At 35.3% G+C, this 20751-nt stretch overlaps 1 protein-coding gene across 2 annotated transcripts in view; it reads right to left on the bottom strand.

The window, feature by feature from the left end:
- Positions 1 to 20528, bottom strand: part of LOC119524295 (zinc finger protein 711-like) — a 29557-nt gene extending 9029 nt beyond the window's left edge. The window contains exons 1-3 of one of the 2 annotated variants that reach the window (XM_037822918.1): positions 19358 to 20528; positions 18868 to 18972; positions 11853 to 12398 (exon numbers count right to left, since the gene is read on the bottom strand). In XM_037822918.1, coding sequence (XP_037678846.1) covers positions 11853 to 12398; positions 18868 to 18946 — 625 coding nt within the window. In that variant the 5' untranslated portion in view covers positions 18947 to 18972; positions 19358 to 20528. Of the gene's footprint in view, positions 1 to 11852; positions 12399 to 18867 lie in introns of both variants that reach the window. The other variant, XM_037822919.1, reaches the window with a different exon arrangement.
- Between the last annotated feature and the right edge of the window lie 223 nt (positions 20529 to 20751).

The following is a 20751-nucleotide window of genomic DNA, read 5'->3' as shown; positions in this document are numbered from 1 at the left end:
ATGAATCTCTTAGGTTGGGATAACTTACAGTAAATTTTATGAAATAATAAAAGTACTCTTGTTTAATAAACACTGCTTTACTACACTTGAATGCTTTAAAGTAACCACATTTCCCTCTGTGATAAACTGAATTAAAACTATAATTCACAAAATTAAAACTCATAAATGATACATGCATTTTTGTCACACTTCATCAGTTTTGCACCACAATTTTAGCCTAGAATACTGAAATTACTGTTACTATTCTCTCTGATTCCATTTCTACCTAAGCTCCATACTAACATATGCATTGGGTTACATTCCTCTAAATGAACAAGTTTTGTATGTGTTGACTACAACTTAGCTTTTTCCATATTTAAAGTTTATAAAGGTGATAAGACTATTAAATACATTGGCATGCAGACAGAAATTTTAAGAGAAAAACCATCAGCTAGGTTAACATTTATCCTATATCCTTTCTTATAGGAAATGCAAAATTATCGAATTTTAAAATTAAAATTAAAAAATTAATAGACAATCAACTGGCTTCAGAAATAAATCCTCAAAGACTCTTTTTAATGCATATAACTCTTTAAATACCTAAAATTCAACTTTAATTTTTTGGCTTGTTGTAAGGCATGCATTATCAAAGCCCCATAGCCTTGCTTCTACCCACACGACATCCTAGCAAAGTAATAAGCTGGTAATATTTATGTTCACCACAGAATTCTACTTGGACACTACATGTAACATAAAAGTGTAAGGTGCAGAGGCGGGGCAAGATGGCAGACTGGTGAGCTGTATGTTTTAGTCACTCCTCCAGGAAAGTAGGTAAAAAGCCAGGAACTGCGTGGACTGGACACCACAGAGCAATCCGTCTTTGGGCATACTTCATACAACACTCATGAACACGTCGAACTGCTGAGATCAGCGAAATCTGTAAGTTTTTGCGGCCAGGGGACCCGCGCCCCTCCCTGCCAGGCTCAGTCCCGTGGGAGGAGGGGCTGTCAGCTCCGGGAAGGAGAAGGGAGAATTGCAGTGGCTGCTCTTACCGGAAACTCATTCTACTGATTCAAACTCCAACCATAGATAGACTGAGACCAGACACCAGAGACTCTGAGAGCAGCCAGCCCAGCAGAGAGGAGACAGGCATAGAAAAAAAAACAACACGAAAAACTCCAAAATAAAAGCGGAGGATTTTTGGAGTTCTGGTGAACATAGAAAGGGGAAGGGCAGAGCTCAGGCCCTGAGGCACATATGCAAATCCCGAAGAAAAGCTGATCTCTCTGCCCTGTGGACCTTTCCTTAATGGCCCTGGTTGCTTTGCCTCTAGGCATTTCAATAACCCATTAGATCTCTGAGGAGGGCCCTGTTTTTTTTTAATCCTTTTTTCTTTTTCTAAAACAATTACTCTAAGAAGCCCAATACAGAAAGCTTCAAAGAATTGCAATTTGGGCACGTCAAGTCAAGAGCAGAACTAAGACAGCTCTGAGACAAAAGGCAATAATCCAGTGGCTGAGAAAATTCACTAAACACCACAACTTCCCAAGAAAAGGGGGGTGTCCGCTCACAGCCACCATCCTGGTGGACAGGAAACACTCCTGCCCATCGCCAGACCCATAGCCCAGAGCTGCCCCAGACAACCCACTATGACGGAAGTGCTTCAAATAACAGGTACACACCACAAAACTGGGTGTGGACATTAGCCTTCCCTGCAACCTCAGCTGATTGTCCCAGAGCTGGGAAGGTAGAGCAGTGTGAATTAACAAAGCCCCATTCAGCCATCATTTGAGCAGACTGGGAGCCTCCCTACACAGCCCAGCAGCCCAGAACTGCCCTGGGGGGACGGCACTCACCTGTGACATAGCACAGTCATCCCTCAACAGAGGACCCGGGGTGCACGGCCTGGAAGAGGGGCCCACTTGCAAGTCTCAGGAGCCATACGCCAATACCAAAGACTTGTGGGTCAGTGGCAGAGACAAACTGTGGCAGGACTGAACTGAAGGATTAGACTATTGCAGCAGCTTTAAAACTCTAGGATCATCAAGGAGATTTGATTGTTAGGGCCACACCCCCTCCCCGACTGCCCAGAAACACGCCCCATATACAGGGCAGGCAACACCAACTACACACGCAAGCTTGGTACACCAATTGGGCCCCATAAGACTCACTCCCCCACTCACCAAAAAAAAAGGCTAAGCAGGGGAGAACTGGCTTGTGGAGAACAGGTGGCTCGTGGACGCCACCTGCTGGTTAGTTAGAGAAAGTGTACTCCACGAAGCTGTAGATCTGATAAATTAGAGATAAGGACTTCAATTGGTCTACAAACCCTAAAAGAACCCTATCAAGTTCAGCAAATGCCACGAGGCCAAAAACAACAGAAAATTATAAAGCATATGAAAAAACCAGACGATATGGATAACCCAAGCCCAAGCACCCAAATCAAAAGACCAGAAGAGACATAGCACCTAGAGCAGCTACTCAAAGAACTAAAGATGAACAATGAGACCATAGTACGGGATATGAAGGAAATCAAGAAGACTCTAGAAGAGCATAAAGAAGACATTGCAAGACTAAATAAAAAAATGGATGATCTTATGGAAATTAAAGAAACTGTTGACCAAATTAAAAAGATTCTGGACACTCATAGTACAAGACTAGAGGAAGTTGAACAACGAATCAGTGACCTCGAAGATGAGAGAATGGAAAATGAAAGCATAAAAGAAAGAATGGGGAAAAAAATTGAAAAAATCGAAATGGACCTCAGGGATATGATAGATAATATGAAACGTCCAAATATAAGACTCATTGGTGTCCCAGAAGGGGAAGAAAAGGGTAAAGGTCTAGGAAAAGTATTCAAAGAAATTGTTGGGGAAAACTTCCCAAATCTTCAAAACAACATAAATACACAAATCATAAATGCTCAGCGAACTCCAAATATAATAAATCCAAATAAACCCACTCTGAGACATATACTGATCACACTGTCAAACACAGAAGAGAAGGAGCAAGTTCTGAAAGCAGCAAGAGAAAAGCAATTGACCACATACAAAGGAAACAGCATAAGACTAAGTAGTGACTACTCAGCAGCCACCATGGAGGCAAGAAGGCAGTGGCATGATATATTTAAAATTCTGAGTGAGAAAAATTTCCAACCAAGAATACTTTATCCAGCAAAGCTCTCCTTCAAATTTGAGGGAGAGCTTAAATTTTTCACAGACAAACAAATGCTGAGAGAATTTGCTAACAAGAGACCTGCCCTACTGGAGATACTAAAGGGAGCCCTACAGACAGAGAAACAAAGACAGGACAGAGAGACTTGGAGAAAGGTTCAGTACTAAAGAGATTCGGTATGGGTACAATAAAGGATATTAATAGAGAGAGGGAAAAATATGGCAAACATAAACCAAAGGATAAGATGGCTGATTCAAGAAATGCCTTCACGGTTTTAACGTTGAATGTAAATGAATTAAACTCCCAAATTAAAAGATATTGATTCGCAGAATGGATCAAAAAAAATGAACCATCAATATGTTGCATACAAGAGACTCATCTTAGACACAGGGACACAAAGAAACTGAAAGTGAAAGGATGGAAAAAAATATTTCATGCAAGCCACAGCCAAAAGAAAGCAGGTGTAGCAATATTAATCTCAGATAAAATAGACTTCAAATGCAGGGATGTTTTGAGAGACAAAGAAGGCCACTACATACTAATAAAAGGGGCAATTCAGCAAGAAGAAATAACAATCATAAATGTCTATGCACCCAATCAAGGTGCCACAAAATACATAAGAGAAACACTGGCAAAACTAAAGGAAGCAATTGAAGTTTCCACAATAATTGTGGGAGACTTCAACACATCACTCTCTCCTATAGATAGATCAACCAGACAGAAGACCAATAAGGAAACTGAAAACCTAAACAATCTGATAAATGAATTAGATTTAACAGACATATACAGGACATTACATCCCAAATCACCAGGATACACATACTTTTCTAGTGCTCACGGAACTTTCTCCAGAATAGATCATATGCTGGGACATAAAACAAGCCTCAATAAATTTAAAAAGATTGAAATTATTCAAAGCACATTCTCTGACCACAATGGAATACAATTAGAAGTCAATAACCATCAGAGACTTAGAAAATTCACAAATACCTGGAGGTTAAACAACACACTCCTAAACAATCAGTGGGTTAAAGAAGAAATAGCAAGGGAAATTGTTAAATATATAGAGACGAATGAAAATGAGAACACAACATACCAAAACCTATGGGATGCAGCAAAAGCAGTGCTAAGGGGGAAATTTATAGCACTAAACACATATATTAAAAAGGAAGAAAGAGCCAAAATCAAAGAACTAATGGATCAACTGAAGAAGCTAGAAAATGAACAGCAAACCAATCCTAAACCAAGTAGAAGAAAAGAAATAACAAGGATTAAAGCAGAAATAAATGACATAGAGAACAAAAAAACAATAGAGAGGATAAATATCACCAAAAGTTGGTTCTTTGAGAAGATCAACAAGATTGACAAGCCCCTAGCTAGGCTGACAAAATCAAAAAGAGAGAAGACCCATATAAACAAAATAATGAATGAAAAAGGTGACATAACTGCAGATCCTGAAGAAATTAAAAAAATTATAAGAGGATATTATGAACAACTGTATGGCAACAAACTGGATAATGTAGAAGAAATGGACAATTTCCTGGAAACATATGAACAACCTAGACTGACCAGAGAAGAAATAGAAGACCTCAACCAACCCATCACAAGCAAAGAGATCCAATCAGTCATCAAAAATCTTCCCACAAATAAATGCCCAGGGCCAGATGGCTTCACAGGGGAATTCTACCAAACTTTCCAGAAAGAACTGACACCAATCTTACTCAAACTCTTTCAAAACATTGAAAAAAATGGAACACTACCTAACTCATTTTATGAAGCTAACATCAATCTAATACCAAAACCAGGCAAAGATGCTACAAAAAAGGAAAACTACCAGCCAATCTCCCTAATGAATATAGATGCAAAAATCCTCAACAAAATACTTGCAAATCGAATCCAAAGACACATTAAAAAAATCATACACCATGACCAAGTGGGGTTCATTCCAGGCATGCAAGGATGGTTCAACATAAGAAAAACAATCAATGTATTACAACACATTCACAAGTCAAAAGGGAAAAAATCAATTGATCATCTCAATAGATGCTGAAAAAGCATTTGACAAAATCCAACATCCCTTTTTGATAAAAACACTTCAAAAGGTAGGAATTGAAGGAAACTTCCTCAACATGATAAAGAGCATATATGAAAAACCCACAGCCAGCATAGTACTCAATGGTGAGAGACTGAAAGCCTTCCCTCTAAGATCAGGAACAAGACAAGGATGCCCGCTGTCACCACTGTTATTCAACATTGTGCTGGAAGTGCTAGCCAGGGCAATCCGGCAAGACAAAGAAATAAAAGGCATCCAAATTGGAAAAGAAGAAGTAAAACTGTCATTGTTTGCAGATGATATGATCTAGAAAACCCTGAGAAATCGACGATACAGCTACTAGAGCTAATAAACAAATTTAGCAAAGTAGCGGGATACAAGATTAATGCACATAAGTCAGTAATGTTTCTATATGCTAGAAATGAACAAACTGAAGAGACACTCAAGAAAAAGATACCATTTTCAATAGCAACTAAAAAAATCAAGTACCTAGGAATAAACTTAACCAAAGATGTAAAAGACCTATACAAAGAAAACTACATAACTCTACTAAAAGAAATAGAAGGGGACCTTAAAAGATGGAAAAATATTCCATGTTCATGGATAGGAAGGCTAAATGTCATTAAGATGTCAATTCTACCCAAACTCATCTACAGATTCAACACAATCCCAATCAAAATTACAACAACCTACTTTGCAGACTTGGAAAAGCTAGTTATCAAATTTATTTGGAAAGGGAAGATGGCTCGAATTGCTAAAGACACTCTAAAAAAGAAAAACGAAGTGGGAGGACTTACACTCCCTGACTTTGAAGCTTATTATAAAGCCACAGTTGCCAAAACAGCATGGTACTGGCACAAAGATAGACATATAGATCAATGGAATCGAATTGAGAATTCAGAGATAGACCCTCAGATCTATGGCCGACTGATCTTTGATAAGGCCCCCAAAGTCACAGAACTGAGCCATAATGGTCTTTTCAACAAATGGGGCTGGGAGAGTTGGATATCCATATCCAAAAGAATGAAAGAGGACCCCTACCTCACCCCCTACACAAAAATTAACTCAAAATGGACCAAAGATCTCAATATAAAAGAAAGTACCATAAAACTCCTAGAAGATAATGTAGGAAAACATCTTCAAGACCTTGTATTAGGCGGCCACTTCCTAGACTTTACACCCAAAGCACAAGCAACAAAAGAGAAAATAGATAAATGGGAACTCCTCAAGCTTAGAAGTTTCTGCACCTCAAAGGAATTTCTCAAAAAGGTAAAGAGGCAGCCAACTCAATGGGAAAAAATTTTTGGAAACCATGTATCTGACAAAAGACTGATATCTTGCATATACAAAGAAATCCTACAACTCAATGACAATAGTACAGACAGCCCAATTATAAAATGGGCAAAAGATATGAAAAGACAGTTCTCTGAAGAGGAAATACAAATGGCCAAGAAACACATGAAAAAATGTTCAGCTTCACTAGCTATTAGAGAGATGCAAATTAAGACCACAATGAGATACCATCTAACACCGGTTAGAATGGCTGCCATTAAACAGACAGGAAACTACAAATGCTGGAGGGGATGTGGAGAAATTGGAACTCTTATTCATTGTTGGTGGGACTGTATAATGGTTCAGCCACTCTGGAAGTCAGTCTGGCAGTTCCTTAGAAAACTAGATATAGAGCTACCATTCAATCCAGCGATTGCACTTCTCGGTATATACCCGGAAGATCGGAAAGCAGTGACACGAACAGATATCTGCACGCCAATGTTCATAGCAGCATTATTCACAATTGCCAAGAGATGGAAACAACCCAAATGTCCTTCAACAGATGAGTGGATAAATAAAATGTGGTATATACACACGATGGAATACTACGCGGCAGTAAGAAGGAACGATCTCGTGAAACATGACAACATGGATGAACCTTGAAGACATGATGCTGAGCGAAATAAGCCAGGCACAAAAAGAGAAATATTATATGCTACCACTAATGTGAACTTTGAAAAATGTAAAACAAATGGTTTATAATGTAGAATGTAGGGGAACTAGCAGTAGAGAGCAATTAAGGAAGGGGGAACAATAATCCAAGAACAGATAAGCTAACGTTCTGGGGATGCCCAGAAATGACTATGGTCTGTTAATTTCTGATGGATGTAGTAGGAACAAGTTCACAGAAATGTTGCTATATTATGTAACTTTCTTGGGGTAAAGTAGGAACATGTTGGAAGTTAAGCAGTTATCTTAGGTTAGTTGTCTTTTTCTTACCCCCTTGTTATGGTCTCTTTGAAATGTTCTTTTATTGTATGTTTGTTTTCTTTTTAACTTTTTTTTTTTTTATACAGTTGATTTAAAAAAAGAAGGGAAAGTTAAAAAAAAGAAAAAAAAGAAAAACAAGGAAAAAAAAGATGTAGTGCCCCCTTGAGGAGCCTGTGGAGAATGCAGGGGTATTCGCGTACCCCACCTCCATGGTTGCTAACATGACCACAGACATATGGGACTGGTGGTTTGATGGGTTGAGCCCTCTACCATAAGTTTTACCCTTGGGAAGACGGTTGCTGCGAAGGAGAGGCTAGGCCTCCCTATATTTGTGCCTAAGAGTCTCCTCCTGAATGCCTCTTTGTTGCTCAGATGTGGCCCTCTCTCTCTGGCTAAGCCAACTTGAAAGGTGAAATCACTGCCCTCCCCCCTACGTGGGATCAGACACCCAAGGGAGTGAATCTCCCTGGCAACGTGGAATATGACTCCCAGGGAGGAATGTAGACCTGGCATCGTGGGACGGAGAACATCTTCTTGACCAAAAGGGGGATGTGAAAGGAAATGAAATAAGCTTCAGTGGCAGAGAGATTCCTAAACGAGCCGAGAGATCACTCTGGTGGGCACTCTTACGCACACTTTAGACAACCCTCTTTAGGTTCTAAAGAATTGGGGTAGCTGGTGGTGGATACCTGAAACTATCACACTACAACCCAGAACCCATGAATCTCGAAGACAGTTGTATAAAAATGTAGCTTATGAGGGGTGACAATGGGATTGGGAAAGCCATAAGGACCGCACTCCCCTTTGTCTAGTTTATGGATGGATGTGTAGAAAAGTAGGGGAAGGAAACAAACAGACAAAGGTACCCAGTGTTCTTTTTTACTTCAATTGCTCTTTTTCACTCTAATTATTATTTTTGTTATTTTTGTGTGTGTGCTAATGAAGGTGTCAGGAATTGATTTAGGTGATGAATGTACAACTATGTAATGGTACTGTAAACAATCGAAAGTACAATCTGTTTTGTATGACTGCGTGGTATGTGAATATATCTCAATAAAATGATGATTAAAAAAAAAAGTGTAAGGTGCATTGTTTGCCAACACTGCAAAGTTAGTATTCTTTTATATCCCACTGGCAAAATTTGAATTATCAAAATACCATTTTAGCAGAATTTACAATATAATATTAGTTTCAAGAGTAAGTAGGCTTTTTACATTAACTCTTTTATGTTACACATCTACAAAAATTATATGTTGGATATGATATTACCAAAATAGGATATACTGATGTACCACAGGGATGGAGGAAGGCAATATGCATAGGATTTGTATTGCACAATGTTAATAAACAACAAAATTAGCAATATTCAAGTTACAAAGGTATTCCACTCCTACATATATATCCAATAGAAATGAAAACACATGTCTACATAAAAACTTACACATGGATGTTCATAGCAAACTTAATCATAATAGCTAAAATGTGGAAAGAACCCAAATGTCCATCAACTGACAAATGGGTAAATAAAATATGGTACTATCTCCACACTGGAATATTATTTGACAATAAAAAGCAAATTACTGGTATATTCTATACTGTAGATGAACCTTGAAAACATTATGCTAAGTGAAAGAAGCCAAACACAAAAGGCCACATATTGTATGATTCAATTTACATGAAATGCCCAGCATAAGCAAATACAGAAAGAGAGAAAGATTAGTGACTGCCTAGGGCTGAGGGGTGGGGGGAATGGGGAGGTGACTGCTAAAGTTTATAGGGTTTCTCTTTGGGGTGATGAAAAAGTTCTACAATTGATTTTGGTTGCAGAACTCTGTGAGTACAATAAAAAACATTGAATTGCACATTTTAAATGGGTGAATTGTATGGTATACGAATTGGATCTCAATAAAGCTGTTACGCCAAAAAAAATTACAAAGCTGTTCTCCTTTACCTCTAAAATTGGTGAGATTTGAATATTTTCCACATGAAAATATGTTGCTTTCTACAAAATTATGTTCCTGAAAGAAATAAAGTGATTTTTGTAAGTAAAAGATCATTTAAATGCATTATATTGGCTCATTATTTGAAGGAATCTGCTTCCTCCAGTGAAGCTTTTCATAAAAATAATCATCCATAAATGTCTTATGGGTGTTATGTATTTAAAAAAAAATCTGGGACAACTTAAAACAGATAATGGTTACTCTATATTAATTTCCAAGTTACTTAGCACAAGTGGGAGTGCCAAACCATCTGATAAGATAAAAGAATTTGTGAGGCTTGGCCTGAAAGGGGAAAAACACAGATGAACCTCAGATAATGAGAGAAGACAGACTCCCTATTTCCAAAACCCAATTAATGATGAGGTTTCCTTATAGAAATATTTAGGAATTCTGGTCTATGTTAACTCCTCAACTTCAACTCTTGGATATTGTGAAAATCTCTATTTTGGAAAATCAAAGAGAACCTCTTGAATTAATAACATCAATGCCTTTCAAGGCAATTCATTCTCTAACTCCTGAATGATTTAATGGCCAACAGAAATCACTTAAGCAAGATGCAAAGACAGTGAAGATTAAGGAAGAGATGTTTAAAAATAAAACAACAGGAAGAGCTAAATCAAAATACAATAAAATAAAATAAATGAAATGGTAAGAAAGAGTCAGACTTTCTAACATTAAATTTCCAATTTAAATATTATAACCATTGGAAAATGGGCAAGGACCTGGGTGGGAGGAGAATGGATGATACAAAAAATATTTAATTTTTGCTTATTGGTATACTTTATTTTCCACAATAAATTACTTGGGTTTTGAAGGTTATTGTTGTTTATTAATGATTAAGTAGTTAATTCATACAGAATACCACTCTAAAATGATCCCTCAGCAATCCCAGTATTATTAGAGCAATACAATGCTCTTTCGGTCTAATTCTATTAGACTAGAGGGACAGAAATTGTTTTCATTTGACATATATGGTAATATCAAGACAAATATTCTAACAAAATATTCTAGAAACTCATTTGTAAAAACCTCTTGCTGAATCCAACCACAGAAGATATCTTAATGTGTGACAATTCACAATACATATGACATTTAAATTTTAGACCAATTTAATACTAGTTTAATCTGACAAATACCCATTTAAAGGTACATTGAATTATTTTGTTATAAGAGAGACTACCAACTTCTGCCACACCGTTTTATATAACAATAACCAGTTTTTTATGTCATATTAAGATGGAAATAATGGAATTGCTTTAGCAATCCACATCTATTTAAAAGCAGGTAATAAGATTTGCACAGTCTTTTTGTGGCTTAAATCTTTCTTTAGAAAACACTGTAAATATCCTCATTCAAAAGTGCTTATAGAAGAAAAAAAGTTAAACAAGCTAGACTTCAGAATCTTTTTTTCATGAATTAAATCTAGTTTGTTTTTAGTTTTAAATTCACTGACACACACATACAACACAAAATCACTCCATATACACATAACACACACAAACACACATTCCACCTGGTGGCAATGTACTCAATCAACCATTTTTGTATTTAAAAAGAAGAGAACAAAAAACCTTCCCTTGAAAAATGAAGTTTGCATGATCCCTTCAAATTTTATTGAGAAAAGACCCACTTCTATACCTCAAGCTCCATCAATAATTTGTCATGAGATTATTATTATTGCTGCTCAGGTAAACCCACCACTTAAAATGAGAACAAAATATTTTCATCTTCCTTCTTTAGATGGTATGTTTTAAAGACCTGATAAAGCAGTTTAAAATAAGCATCCTAAAGTATTTTTGCATAGGATATATACACATATAGACAAAAAGAAGATAAACACAGGAAGAACTATAGAACATAATCTGAGTTTATGATTTGCTTTCAAATATTTACTAAAAAAATACACATTTCTTAATGTATAATGCTTAAATTCCTAAGCAATGCTGAATTGACAACTCCAGTACCTGCCATATTAAAAAGAAGGCAGTGGCCGTGTAAAAGAAACTACCCATTTTGTAATATATATATATATATATACACACACACACACACACACACACACACACACACACACACACACATATACACACCATTAAAAGTTTTTATCATTTAATGTACTTGTCTGAATCTTCCAAATCTATATTTCTACTCTAAGATATTAGTAAGTGGCAATATTTTACTTCATTTTGGGTATGAATTTCCACTGAGCAAATTTCAAAAATAAATAATTTTTTTAAAAGCATCTCAACACAGCTTTGAAAAAAAATTGTTTTTAAAAAAGATTTCCTTCATGATTTTTATTGTATGCATTCTCAATGCCAGAAAACCTTTCTAGGTTATATAATCAATCTCCCCAGCAATTATGGGCTTCATGTTTCACTTACAAGATATCATTAAGTAGTCTTCAGAAGTGCTCTTGACATCATCATCATCATCATCATCTTCGGTTTTTACAGTAACTGTAGAACCAGGCACACCACCAGCTGCCTGAATCACAGTTTCCATATCTGAATTAGTTACAAGAACCTCCTCTGATACCATTGTGGGAGAGTCAACTCCTGAAACACAATCTTGCACCACATGTTCTAAGTGTCCATCAGGACCAGTAACAAGGTCAGCCACAAAAACCTGCTCAGGTACCCTAATAGTTTCTGCAATTAGCTCAGAAGTCAAGATGTGATCACCATCATCTTCCTCTAAATCTTCTTCAATGGCAACATCAGCTTCAAGTACAACTTCAGGAACAATCACACCTTCTGTTACTACATCAGTCTCTGTAATGATATCAGGCCCATGGACAACTTCAGCTGCAAGGCCATGATCAAGAGTTATTCCATCATCTGTGATAACATCAGAAACTAACATGGCTTCAGGAACTGAAACAACAATATGGTCTCCATCGATATGTGCAGTACCAGCCATTCCAGCCACTAAAATACAAACAATTATCCAAAAAAAGTTATTTTATTAACAGTACTGCATTTAATCTATCAGATGACACAAAAGAGTTTAATATTAAGTAATATTGGCCAAATGTATCATTTAAAATATATCATGATGATTTAGCCACAATAAAAACCCTCACTAACCAGAAATTTGGGGTGGAGGTGGATAAAATCAATGTTCATGAAAGCTAAATTAAGATCTTAAAAATAATGTACTTTATTTTCAAGTAAAATATAAAAGTCACAATGAGAAACCAATTCACACCAATTGGAACAGCTAAAATACAAGGAATGATAACACAGGCTGGCAAGGATGAAGAGAAACCATATCTTGTGTATGTTGCTAGTAGAACTGCAAAATGGGAGCAGACACTCTGGAAAACATTTTGGCAGTTTCTCATAAAACTAAACATGCAATGTCAATTTCCTGGTGTTGAAATCATATTACAGTTACATAAGATACCACCATTGGGGGAAGCTGAGTGAAACATACATGGTTCTCCACTTTTTCAACTTCCTGTGAATCTAAAATTATTTCAAAAACTTAAATTAAAAAAGACACAAACATTAAAAGGTACTAATATGTTAGATGAAGTTAATAAAATATTTCAAGCTTAATACATTATAAAATATGCATTATAAATATTAAAGTCCTGAACTTCTTTAACTTGTAAGAATTATTACAACCAGAAGTTGAAGGTTATCTTTTAATCCCTGGTTTGAAAAAGCAAAATCTACCAATTTTAGACTAATATTTGGTTTTATTAAAAATCATATATATGAATTTTAAATTATGTCAAATTCTAAGTAAATGTAAAGGACTCAAGCTTAAATAGTATTTTTTCTTGAGCAGACTTGTAAACACCAATTTCTTCTTTCTTATAAATATTGTATGAGCATAAAAATCCTTCCATGAGGAATTCTGATAAGTTCTGCCTTCCTAAGGTAGTAATGTAAACAGGTTAAGATAGTTTGTGGACATGGTTGTAACAAATTATCTACAAGAAATAATCCAGTACAAAGCCTTGTCCACACAATGATCACTTTCTATAAAGTAGTATCTGAAAAAATGCCATTTGCTATATAATATTCACTATTATTAAGCAATTTATAATGGAAGTTTGTTAACAACTTAGTATGGAAACAAGTGAACACTACCAATACCCTAATCCATCAAAGGTGAGGGAGAGCTCCACTTTCAACAGGACTCTTGGGGTTATTTTCCCTTCGACCCTACTGTATCCTCACCATTCTCAACCTCTTGCCTAAACCACCAATTACTCCAAAAGGTCACAGCCCAAACTCTGGAACTCCAGTAGACAGAGTATGTATAAAACAAGTACTTTCCATTCACTTTTTACTCCACTGGACATTTCAGACATTGGGGGGACATCTCAAACTTAGCATTCAACCAGACTGGCAAACAAAAACTGTTATGCCTGTAAAATTCAAAGTATTAGAATTCTACCTACATAAACAATAAACAAATTAAAATCTTATAAAATTTTTTCACAAGTCAAAGTTTTAAAATATGTGAAATTCCATTTATTTTAGAGTACTACTGGCAGTTATTTTGGTTCCTAAGTGTTGTGGACTGAATCATGTCACCAGGAAAAGGTATGATCAAGTCCTAACCCTCAGTCCTGTGGGTGAGAACTCATTAGTAAATAGGACCTTTGAATATCTTATCATTAAATTGTTCCCAAACTGAATGAAGGTGGGCCTTAATCCACTATGGCTGAATCCTTATAAGCAAAGGAAATTGAAAATGGAAGTAGAAGCCAGAAGCCAGCAGAAATCACAGGGGCAGACATAAGGAAAGAGAGATGACCATGGAATGGAGGACTAGCAGAACACTACAGACAACGGAAAAAAGCAAGCCCTACAAGTAACCTGATGTTTGAATTTCTAGGCTCTAAAGCCATGAGATAATAAATTTCTGTTGCTTAAGCCAACACACTGTGTAGCACTGGCAAACTACAACACTAGAGAAGGATGGAAGCATAGAATAATGCTAGCGCTGGCCTGGGTTAAATTAACCTGGTTGGGAGGTTCCTAAGAGAACAGAATAAGTGCTTTTAAGTTCACCTAGTTCCTATTTTTCCAGCAGGAACTTACAAGTCAAAATAAATCAGATCTAACCCAAAATAAATCCAAATTGCTTGTTCACCCTGAACAAAATGATCTCAAGGATCCCAGACCAAGAACTGACAAGAACTCCACACGGTACTAGCAAATTACTCTGACCAAGATCCAAGATGTCTCCTATTAAAATCTGCTTTTTCCTCTTATCAGCTCATCTGTTAGATTCAATTAACTTTCTAAACAGTCATTCATTTCGATATATACTAGCTGTATTTATTGAGCACTGACTATGTACCAAGCAACCTGCTAATATATTTACATACATTATCTCATTTAATCCTCAAAACCACCCTATAAGGTGGGTGTTATCCCCCATTTCAAATATGTAGGTACTACAGTGCAGAGAATTAAAATAGCTTGCCTAAGCTGGGAACTGAACCCATAGCTTGACTCCAGATTGGCTTTTTTTCTGATTACCTGAAGGGGAAGAATAGAATTTGTTTACTCTACAGAATAATTTTACAAAGATTTATAAGGGTTAACAAAGTGAGGCACTCCTAGAAGAATAGTTTGACAGAAAGAGTTAAAAAATCTATCACATAGTCATCCCATTTAAATTTTAAAGCATTTAGTAAACAGCATTATGTGGCATTAAATTTTTCCCAGTAGCTTAGTAAATAACAAATAAGATAAAAATAAGTTAAAACTGTGAAATCAATTAGCTAGTCAGGTAACAGTAAAAAACAAATCTTCATGTTAAACATTTCCCATTTTACTAAAGTTATTCCATTAAATGTGAATACCTAGAACTTCACCAGAATAACAACATAAAATTTGCTATTTTGTGGGTCTGTCTTGGACCACTATCCAAGGCCATTTAGCTATACAAGCCCCAAAACAACACAGATTTGTTGCAGCTCTAAAATCTTAATATTAAATTCAATGGCACAGAATCTATGGATAACTATTATACCTTATACCCAGATACCAGTAAAATGATCACATAAATCAGTGTTGAAAATTTTTAAACCTGAGATATTCTTTAAAAGAAATGGGCCTAATGAATTTCTGAATTAATTATGTCTCAGGTTGCACATGTAGTAGATATCCCTTACCCCCAACCAAGAACCTTGTAGAATTTAGAGATCCTGTGCCACACAGTGTACTCACTTGGCTAGCTCTACCTGTGTATGCTAAAATCTATTATGTTTCAAATTGTTCTAGGAGGTTGAAAATACTAAGTTTTGGTGCTAATAGAAATTTAAGGAGCATGTATCTAATTTCTAACCAAATTTCAGAATTTAGAAAGTTTAATGGGGTGGGGGGAGAACTAAGTACAGGGATGCTGCTTTCAGAAGCAACTGAAGTCACCAGAGCCAACATTTCCATTGTCAAAAATCCTCCCCATAAAGTTCCCTTTAGATTTAGCCCTGTTTCACATCTTTGAATTTTATAAAATATACCAAAAAAAAAAAATGAAAACACCAAGGTATTAAATTGTACTCAGAACTGTATATCAAAAAAAAGATAGAGCATTCCTACTTTCTAAGAGTTCAGAATCTATTTCCATGGACAAATGGAACATAACACATTTTAGGTAAACATAAACTGTAAACACAAATGACTGAATATTATCCATATTAGCCATTCCTGATCTAATTGGAAATTCAGCAAAATAATCTCACGAAAATGTACTTAGTTGCTATCAATTTATATTCCTAATTTAAAAGGGCATAAAAATAGAATTAAAAAAGAACCTACCTTCAAAGAAACTGTAACCACAAGATACTACTGGGTAGTTGTATTATTAATAGCTCTTTAACAAAAAAATGACTTTAAACTTTCCTCTGGAATAAACAGATTTATGCTATTAAATTCTTTTCAGAAAGGGCTTTAAACGGTACTATGAAAATATGAACAAAAAATCTGGAAACCTTAAGTTAATAGGTTAGTAGTTCTCAAACTTTTCTATTTTCTTACTCCCAAAACGATAAGGAGCAGTGAATGAAAATTTTGCTTTCTACCACATAACATACCTATGCAAGTACACATGTGGAGATGTAGATAAATTGTGCATAGATATATATGTATGCATGTATATTATTCTCAATTCAAATGAAAGAGATTCCAAGAAGATATGCTGTTTATCCTGTGGCTTCAGGTAGCCCTAGGCACATCATCACATGCCTCCAAAGGCATTCAAACCACAACCTAAGATGTAAAGCTGTAGGTCAGCCACAAAATTGTTCTAATGAATTAAAAATACTTCAACAACTCAAATGTCCCTTAACCGACGAATGGATAAACAAAATGTGGTATATCTATACAATGGAATATTATTCTGCAATAAAAAGGAATGAAGTTCTGAAACATGCCACAACATGGATGAACCTTGCAAACAGTATGCTAAGTGAAAGAAGCCAGACACAGAGAGCCACTATTATATGATTTGTTCAGAAGAGGCAAATCCAGAGAGACAGAAAGTAGATTAGCGGTTTCCTAGGGCTGGGGTAGGGAGAAATAGGGAATGACTGCTAATAGGTATGAGGTTTCTTTTTAGAATGACAAAATAATCTAAATTAGGTAGTAATCATGGCTGCACTACTCTGACGATACTAAAAACCACTGAACTGTACATATTAAAATGAGTGAATTATATCTTAGTGAAAATTAAAGAATATATACAAAATATTTCAATATGTACATTCCACTTCATTAACAATCAAAAGGAAATGAAGTATTAGATATAAAGGATTAATTAAATCTCAAGATATTGAGGAAAAACAATGGAAAATAAGGTAAGAGGAGCACCAAGTAAATATTCATCAATACTAATCAGACATTTTATCATCCTCTGAAAGGAATCACACCTACAGGTGCTAAGAGACAACTTCTTCAGGAGTAAAGGGGATTCTGACACTTTACCAAACGCTACAGGCTAGGTAATATTTTGCATTAAAGGAAGGAAATACTGTATTACCTCCATTTTTAAAATTTCTACATTATTTTAAAAGATAAAAATATTAAAATTGATATTTCAAACAAAATGTATTTACCATACTAAAGTTCAAGTGTTCCAGTATTCTGAAAACTAGCAAAGAATTCATCAAGTCACCTGTAATCCAGCTCTTACTCTTCAGCCCTGTGTCCTTCCTCTAGAATTTCTTCCTGTTATTTTTTCACCCAAAATCATTTCTAAATCATCCATAATCAACTCAACATACTTCTGACTCCTGCATGAGAATAAATCCATGATTCCTTTCTATTTTGTCAATTAACTACACATCTTCTCCATTTTTATCATATTAAATATTTATCTACCCACCTTTATTCATCAGACAGAATTGTTGAGGAATTTTAGAACCGAAAAGGATCTTAAATATTATCCAGTCTAACCTACCCGTTATAAGGTAAACTAAGTAATTTCCCAAGTTTACACAACCAGTTAATACTACTGCCTGTGATGAGAATTTAGTTCTCTCCCTTTACAGTGGGCTTTGCTAGAGGGAGCCAAATGATATATTCAACTACATTATCCTAGACGGTAATCCCGTTTCCTTAATTCAGCAAAGTATCACTAGTTCTGGTCCCCAATCCATAATTTCAGCTTCAATAACTACATACCTCATGTTTCCTATTCATTTTTTATCCCAGTTTGTCTTCTTTGCACTAATTCCAATCTTGTCTTCAATTCTAGTCATGCCACCCTGCCTCTTATATTTCAGATACCTCTGTCTCCTCTATAATTCAGACCAACCCTGCCCAAATTCAGTTTCTTTGTCGACTGTCAATAGTTTTGCATGTTCATCAAAATGACTACAATTAAGAGGCTACTGAAAAACATGGCCACAATAATAGGGAGTCTCTTCTTTTTTAAAAAAGAAAAATCTGTTGCTGGTAACGACTTTCTGAGGATATAGCAATGAGAATATAACCAATCACCTAGCGCATGATTTTTTCCATATCACTATATAAGCATCTAATTTATTTGAATTGATAGAAGTCCCTCCTTTTCCAGCTTTATTAACAATGCAATTTAAAATGTATTTTGAAAGCCAATTTAACATTTTCCTCCGTGTAAAAAAAATGATAAAAACTATCAGAATGTGATATAATTATGCAAATAATTATGCAAATTGATTTTACAGCTCTCTTCCAAATTTCTTTACCTTATCCTCCCCACATAATTGGAAGACTGATGTTAAATAGACTACTAACATACAGCCTTAAGAAAATGTTTACCAATATTTTCCAATAAAATACAAGTTTTCATTCTAAATCTTCTCACCTTCCTCAATTTACTTTTAATTTTTAGTATGTTCTGACTTTTAAAACTGAAAGAAAAAATACAACAAGGAAAATGCTTTACCAAAATCCTGCAAAATCATGGTATGGGCCATTCTAGATTCTGATGTGTGCAATCCAAGACTTCCACCACCGGAATCCATACTCAACAAAGTTCATTCACAAATCTCTGTAAAAGAAATGGTTTTTAGAACAGTGTAACTACATTTAGGCCAAAGTAAGTAGTTTTGGGGGGAAAAAAGGCAATTTACAATGTCTCTCATCCAAGTATACAAATTTCATGACGCAGGAAAACAAAATAAACAAACAAAAACCTTGATTAGATGCTTTATGTAACAGCCAAAATAGAAGGACTAAGGGAAGTAAATAAAAAATGATGAAGAATAAGATCCAGACAGGTGTCAGGGGATCAGTCATAAGGAAGTGACAGAAGCAAGCAAAAGAACAAAACTGCAGTGTTGAGGTTCTGACTAAAAAACTGGTTATGAAAGAAGGGGCTAAAAAAGAAGGAAAAAAAACACGATGACAACAGACAGTAGTTGGGATATTTATACGTTACTAGAGGACTCAGGTGTCTAGTGTTAGTGAATTTCATCCAGAAGCTCTCATCCATTTCTTCCAGACTCAGATCAGCCCTGCAGCCGAGTTCTGCAGATAAACTTGTTTCACCTTTGGCTCCCAGGGTTCTACTTATAATATAAAATGTGCTATTTCAGTTTCCCTGGAGTTCTTTAAACCAGTAATGACTTCTGGCCTCACTCAACTACATTCTCTCATCTCACGGTTTTGAGGACTCATGAAACATGACTGCTTCCTAAATATAGTAAAGATAAAATCAATCACATATAAACATTCAGCAAATTGTTTCTTGCAGCATATCACTTACTTGTAACTGTACAACTGATTTTTTCATTAATGATTAATAAAGTCATGCTAGGCTCATGCTGGTTTTGAAAGCAAGGGTCAACCTATTTCATTTCAAATGACAACCTATTTTTAAGATCATCAGATATTATGAAACATAAAGGCAGATGCTGCCACTGAATTTATTTCTTACAATTATATATATGTACTTCCCTTCAAAGATAAGATTCTAAGTAAATCAACCAAGAAGACTCAATCTTATAAGGAGTTTATCTCAATTTCAGTTAGTGTTTAATAAATTGGGCTATATTGCATAACAGATGAGGTTGCATCAAGTTTTAGAGAGCTGTGATGTAAAACAATTTAAAATCTATTTTTATATTTATTAAGTACAGGGGGATCACTAAGGTTTTTTACTTACCTTAAAGTTCTATAGGTAAATAAGACACAGTAAAGTCTCACAGTGTAACCCCTATAAATGAGTTGTATTCATAAATATCCTACAGCAATAGGTGACATTTCTCTGTATTAAACGATTCAGACAAAATTATTTTACCTACGTATGAGCAAAATTGCAAATTTTTTAGCAATTCTTGGCTGTATTTTATCTTCTGAACATATTACACTGTTTTCTGCTTTGCTATTATGTAAAATGAGGCCAAGAGTGTTGACAATAAACTACCTGTGTGGTCACACAGATAAATTAAAATGCTATTAGGAGTTCTTCTTAACACTTAAACACTGTGTACTATTTCGACTTTAGATTAATTGCTTCCTTTATCACATAACTAATATAACAATTACAAATGTCATTAAAATGTTTTTAAAGCTTAATTTCATTTAACTGTTAAAAATAAAACATGTAGTTTATTAATCACCTTAATACGGGTGTCTTGAAGAAATTGTAGGTTTTCTTATATATTGTAAAATAAAATCTGCAGCAATTCTTTTTGTTATCTTTCCTTCTGAGCTATGTTATTTTCTTTGGGAAAACGTTCTCTTTACCTATTGTAAAAATACATTCGATATTAGATATTAGAAAACACTTCAAATCTCTTACACAACTTAAGAATGCTTTTCTTTA

This window comes from Choloepus didactylus, chromosome Y (assembly GCF_015220235.1).
Source record: "Choloepus didactylus isolate mChoDid1 chromosome Y, mChoDid1.pri, whole genome shotgun sequence".
In the NCBI taxonomy this organism is placed as follows: Eukaryota; Metazoa; Chordata; class Mammalia; order Pilosa; family Megalonychidae; genus Choloepus; species Choloepus didactylus.
This window is presented reverse-complemented; position numbering and strand designations above follow the sequence as displayed.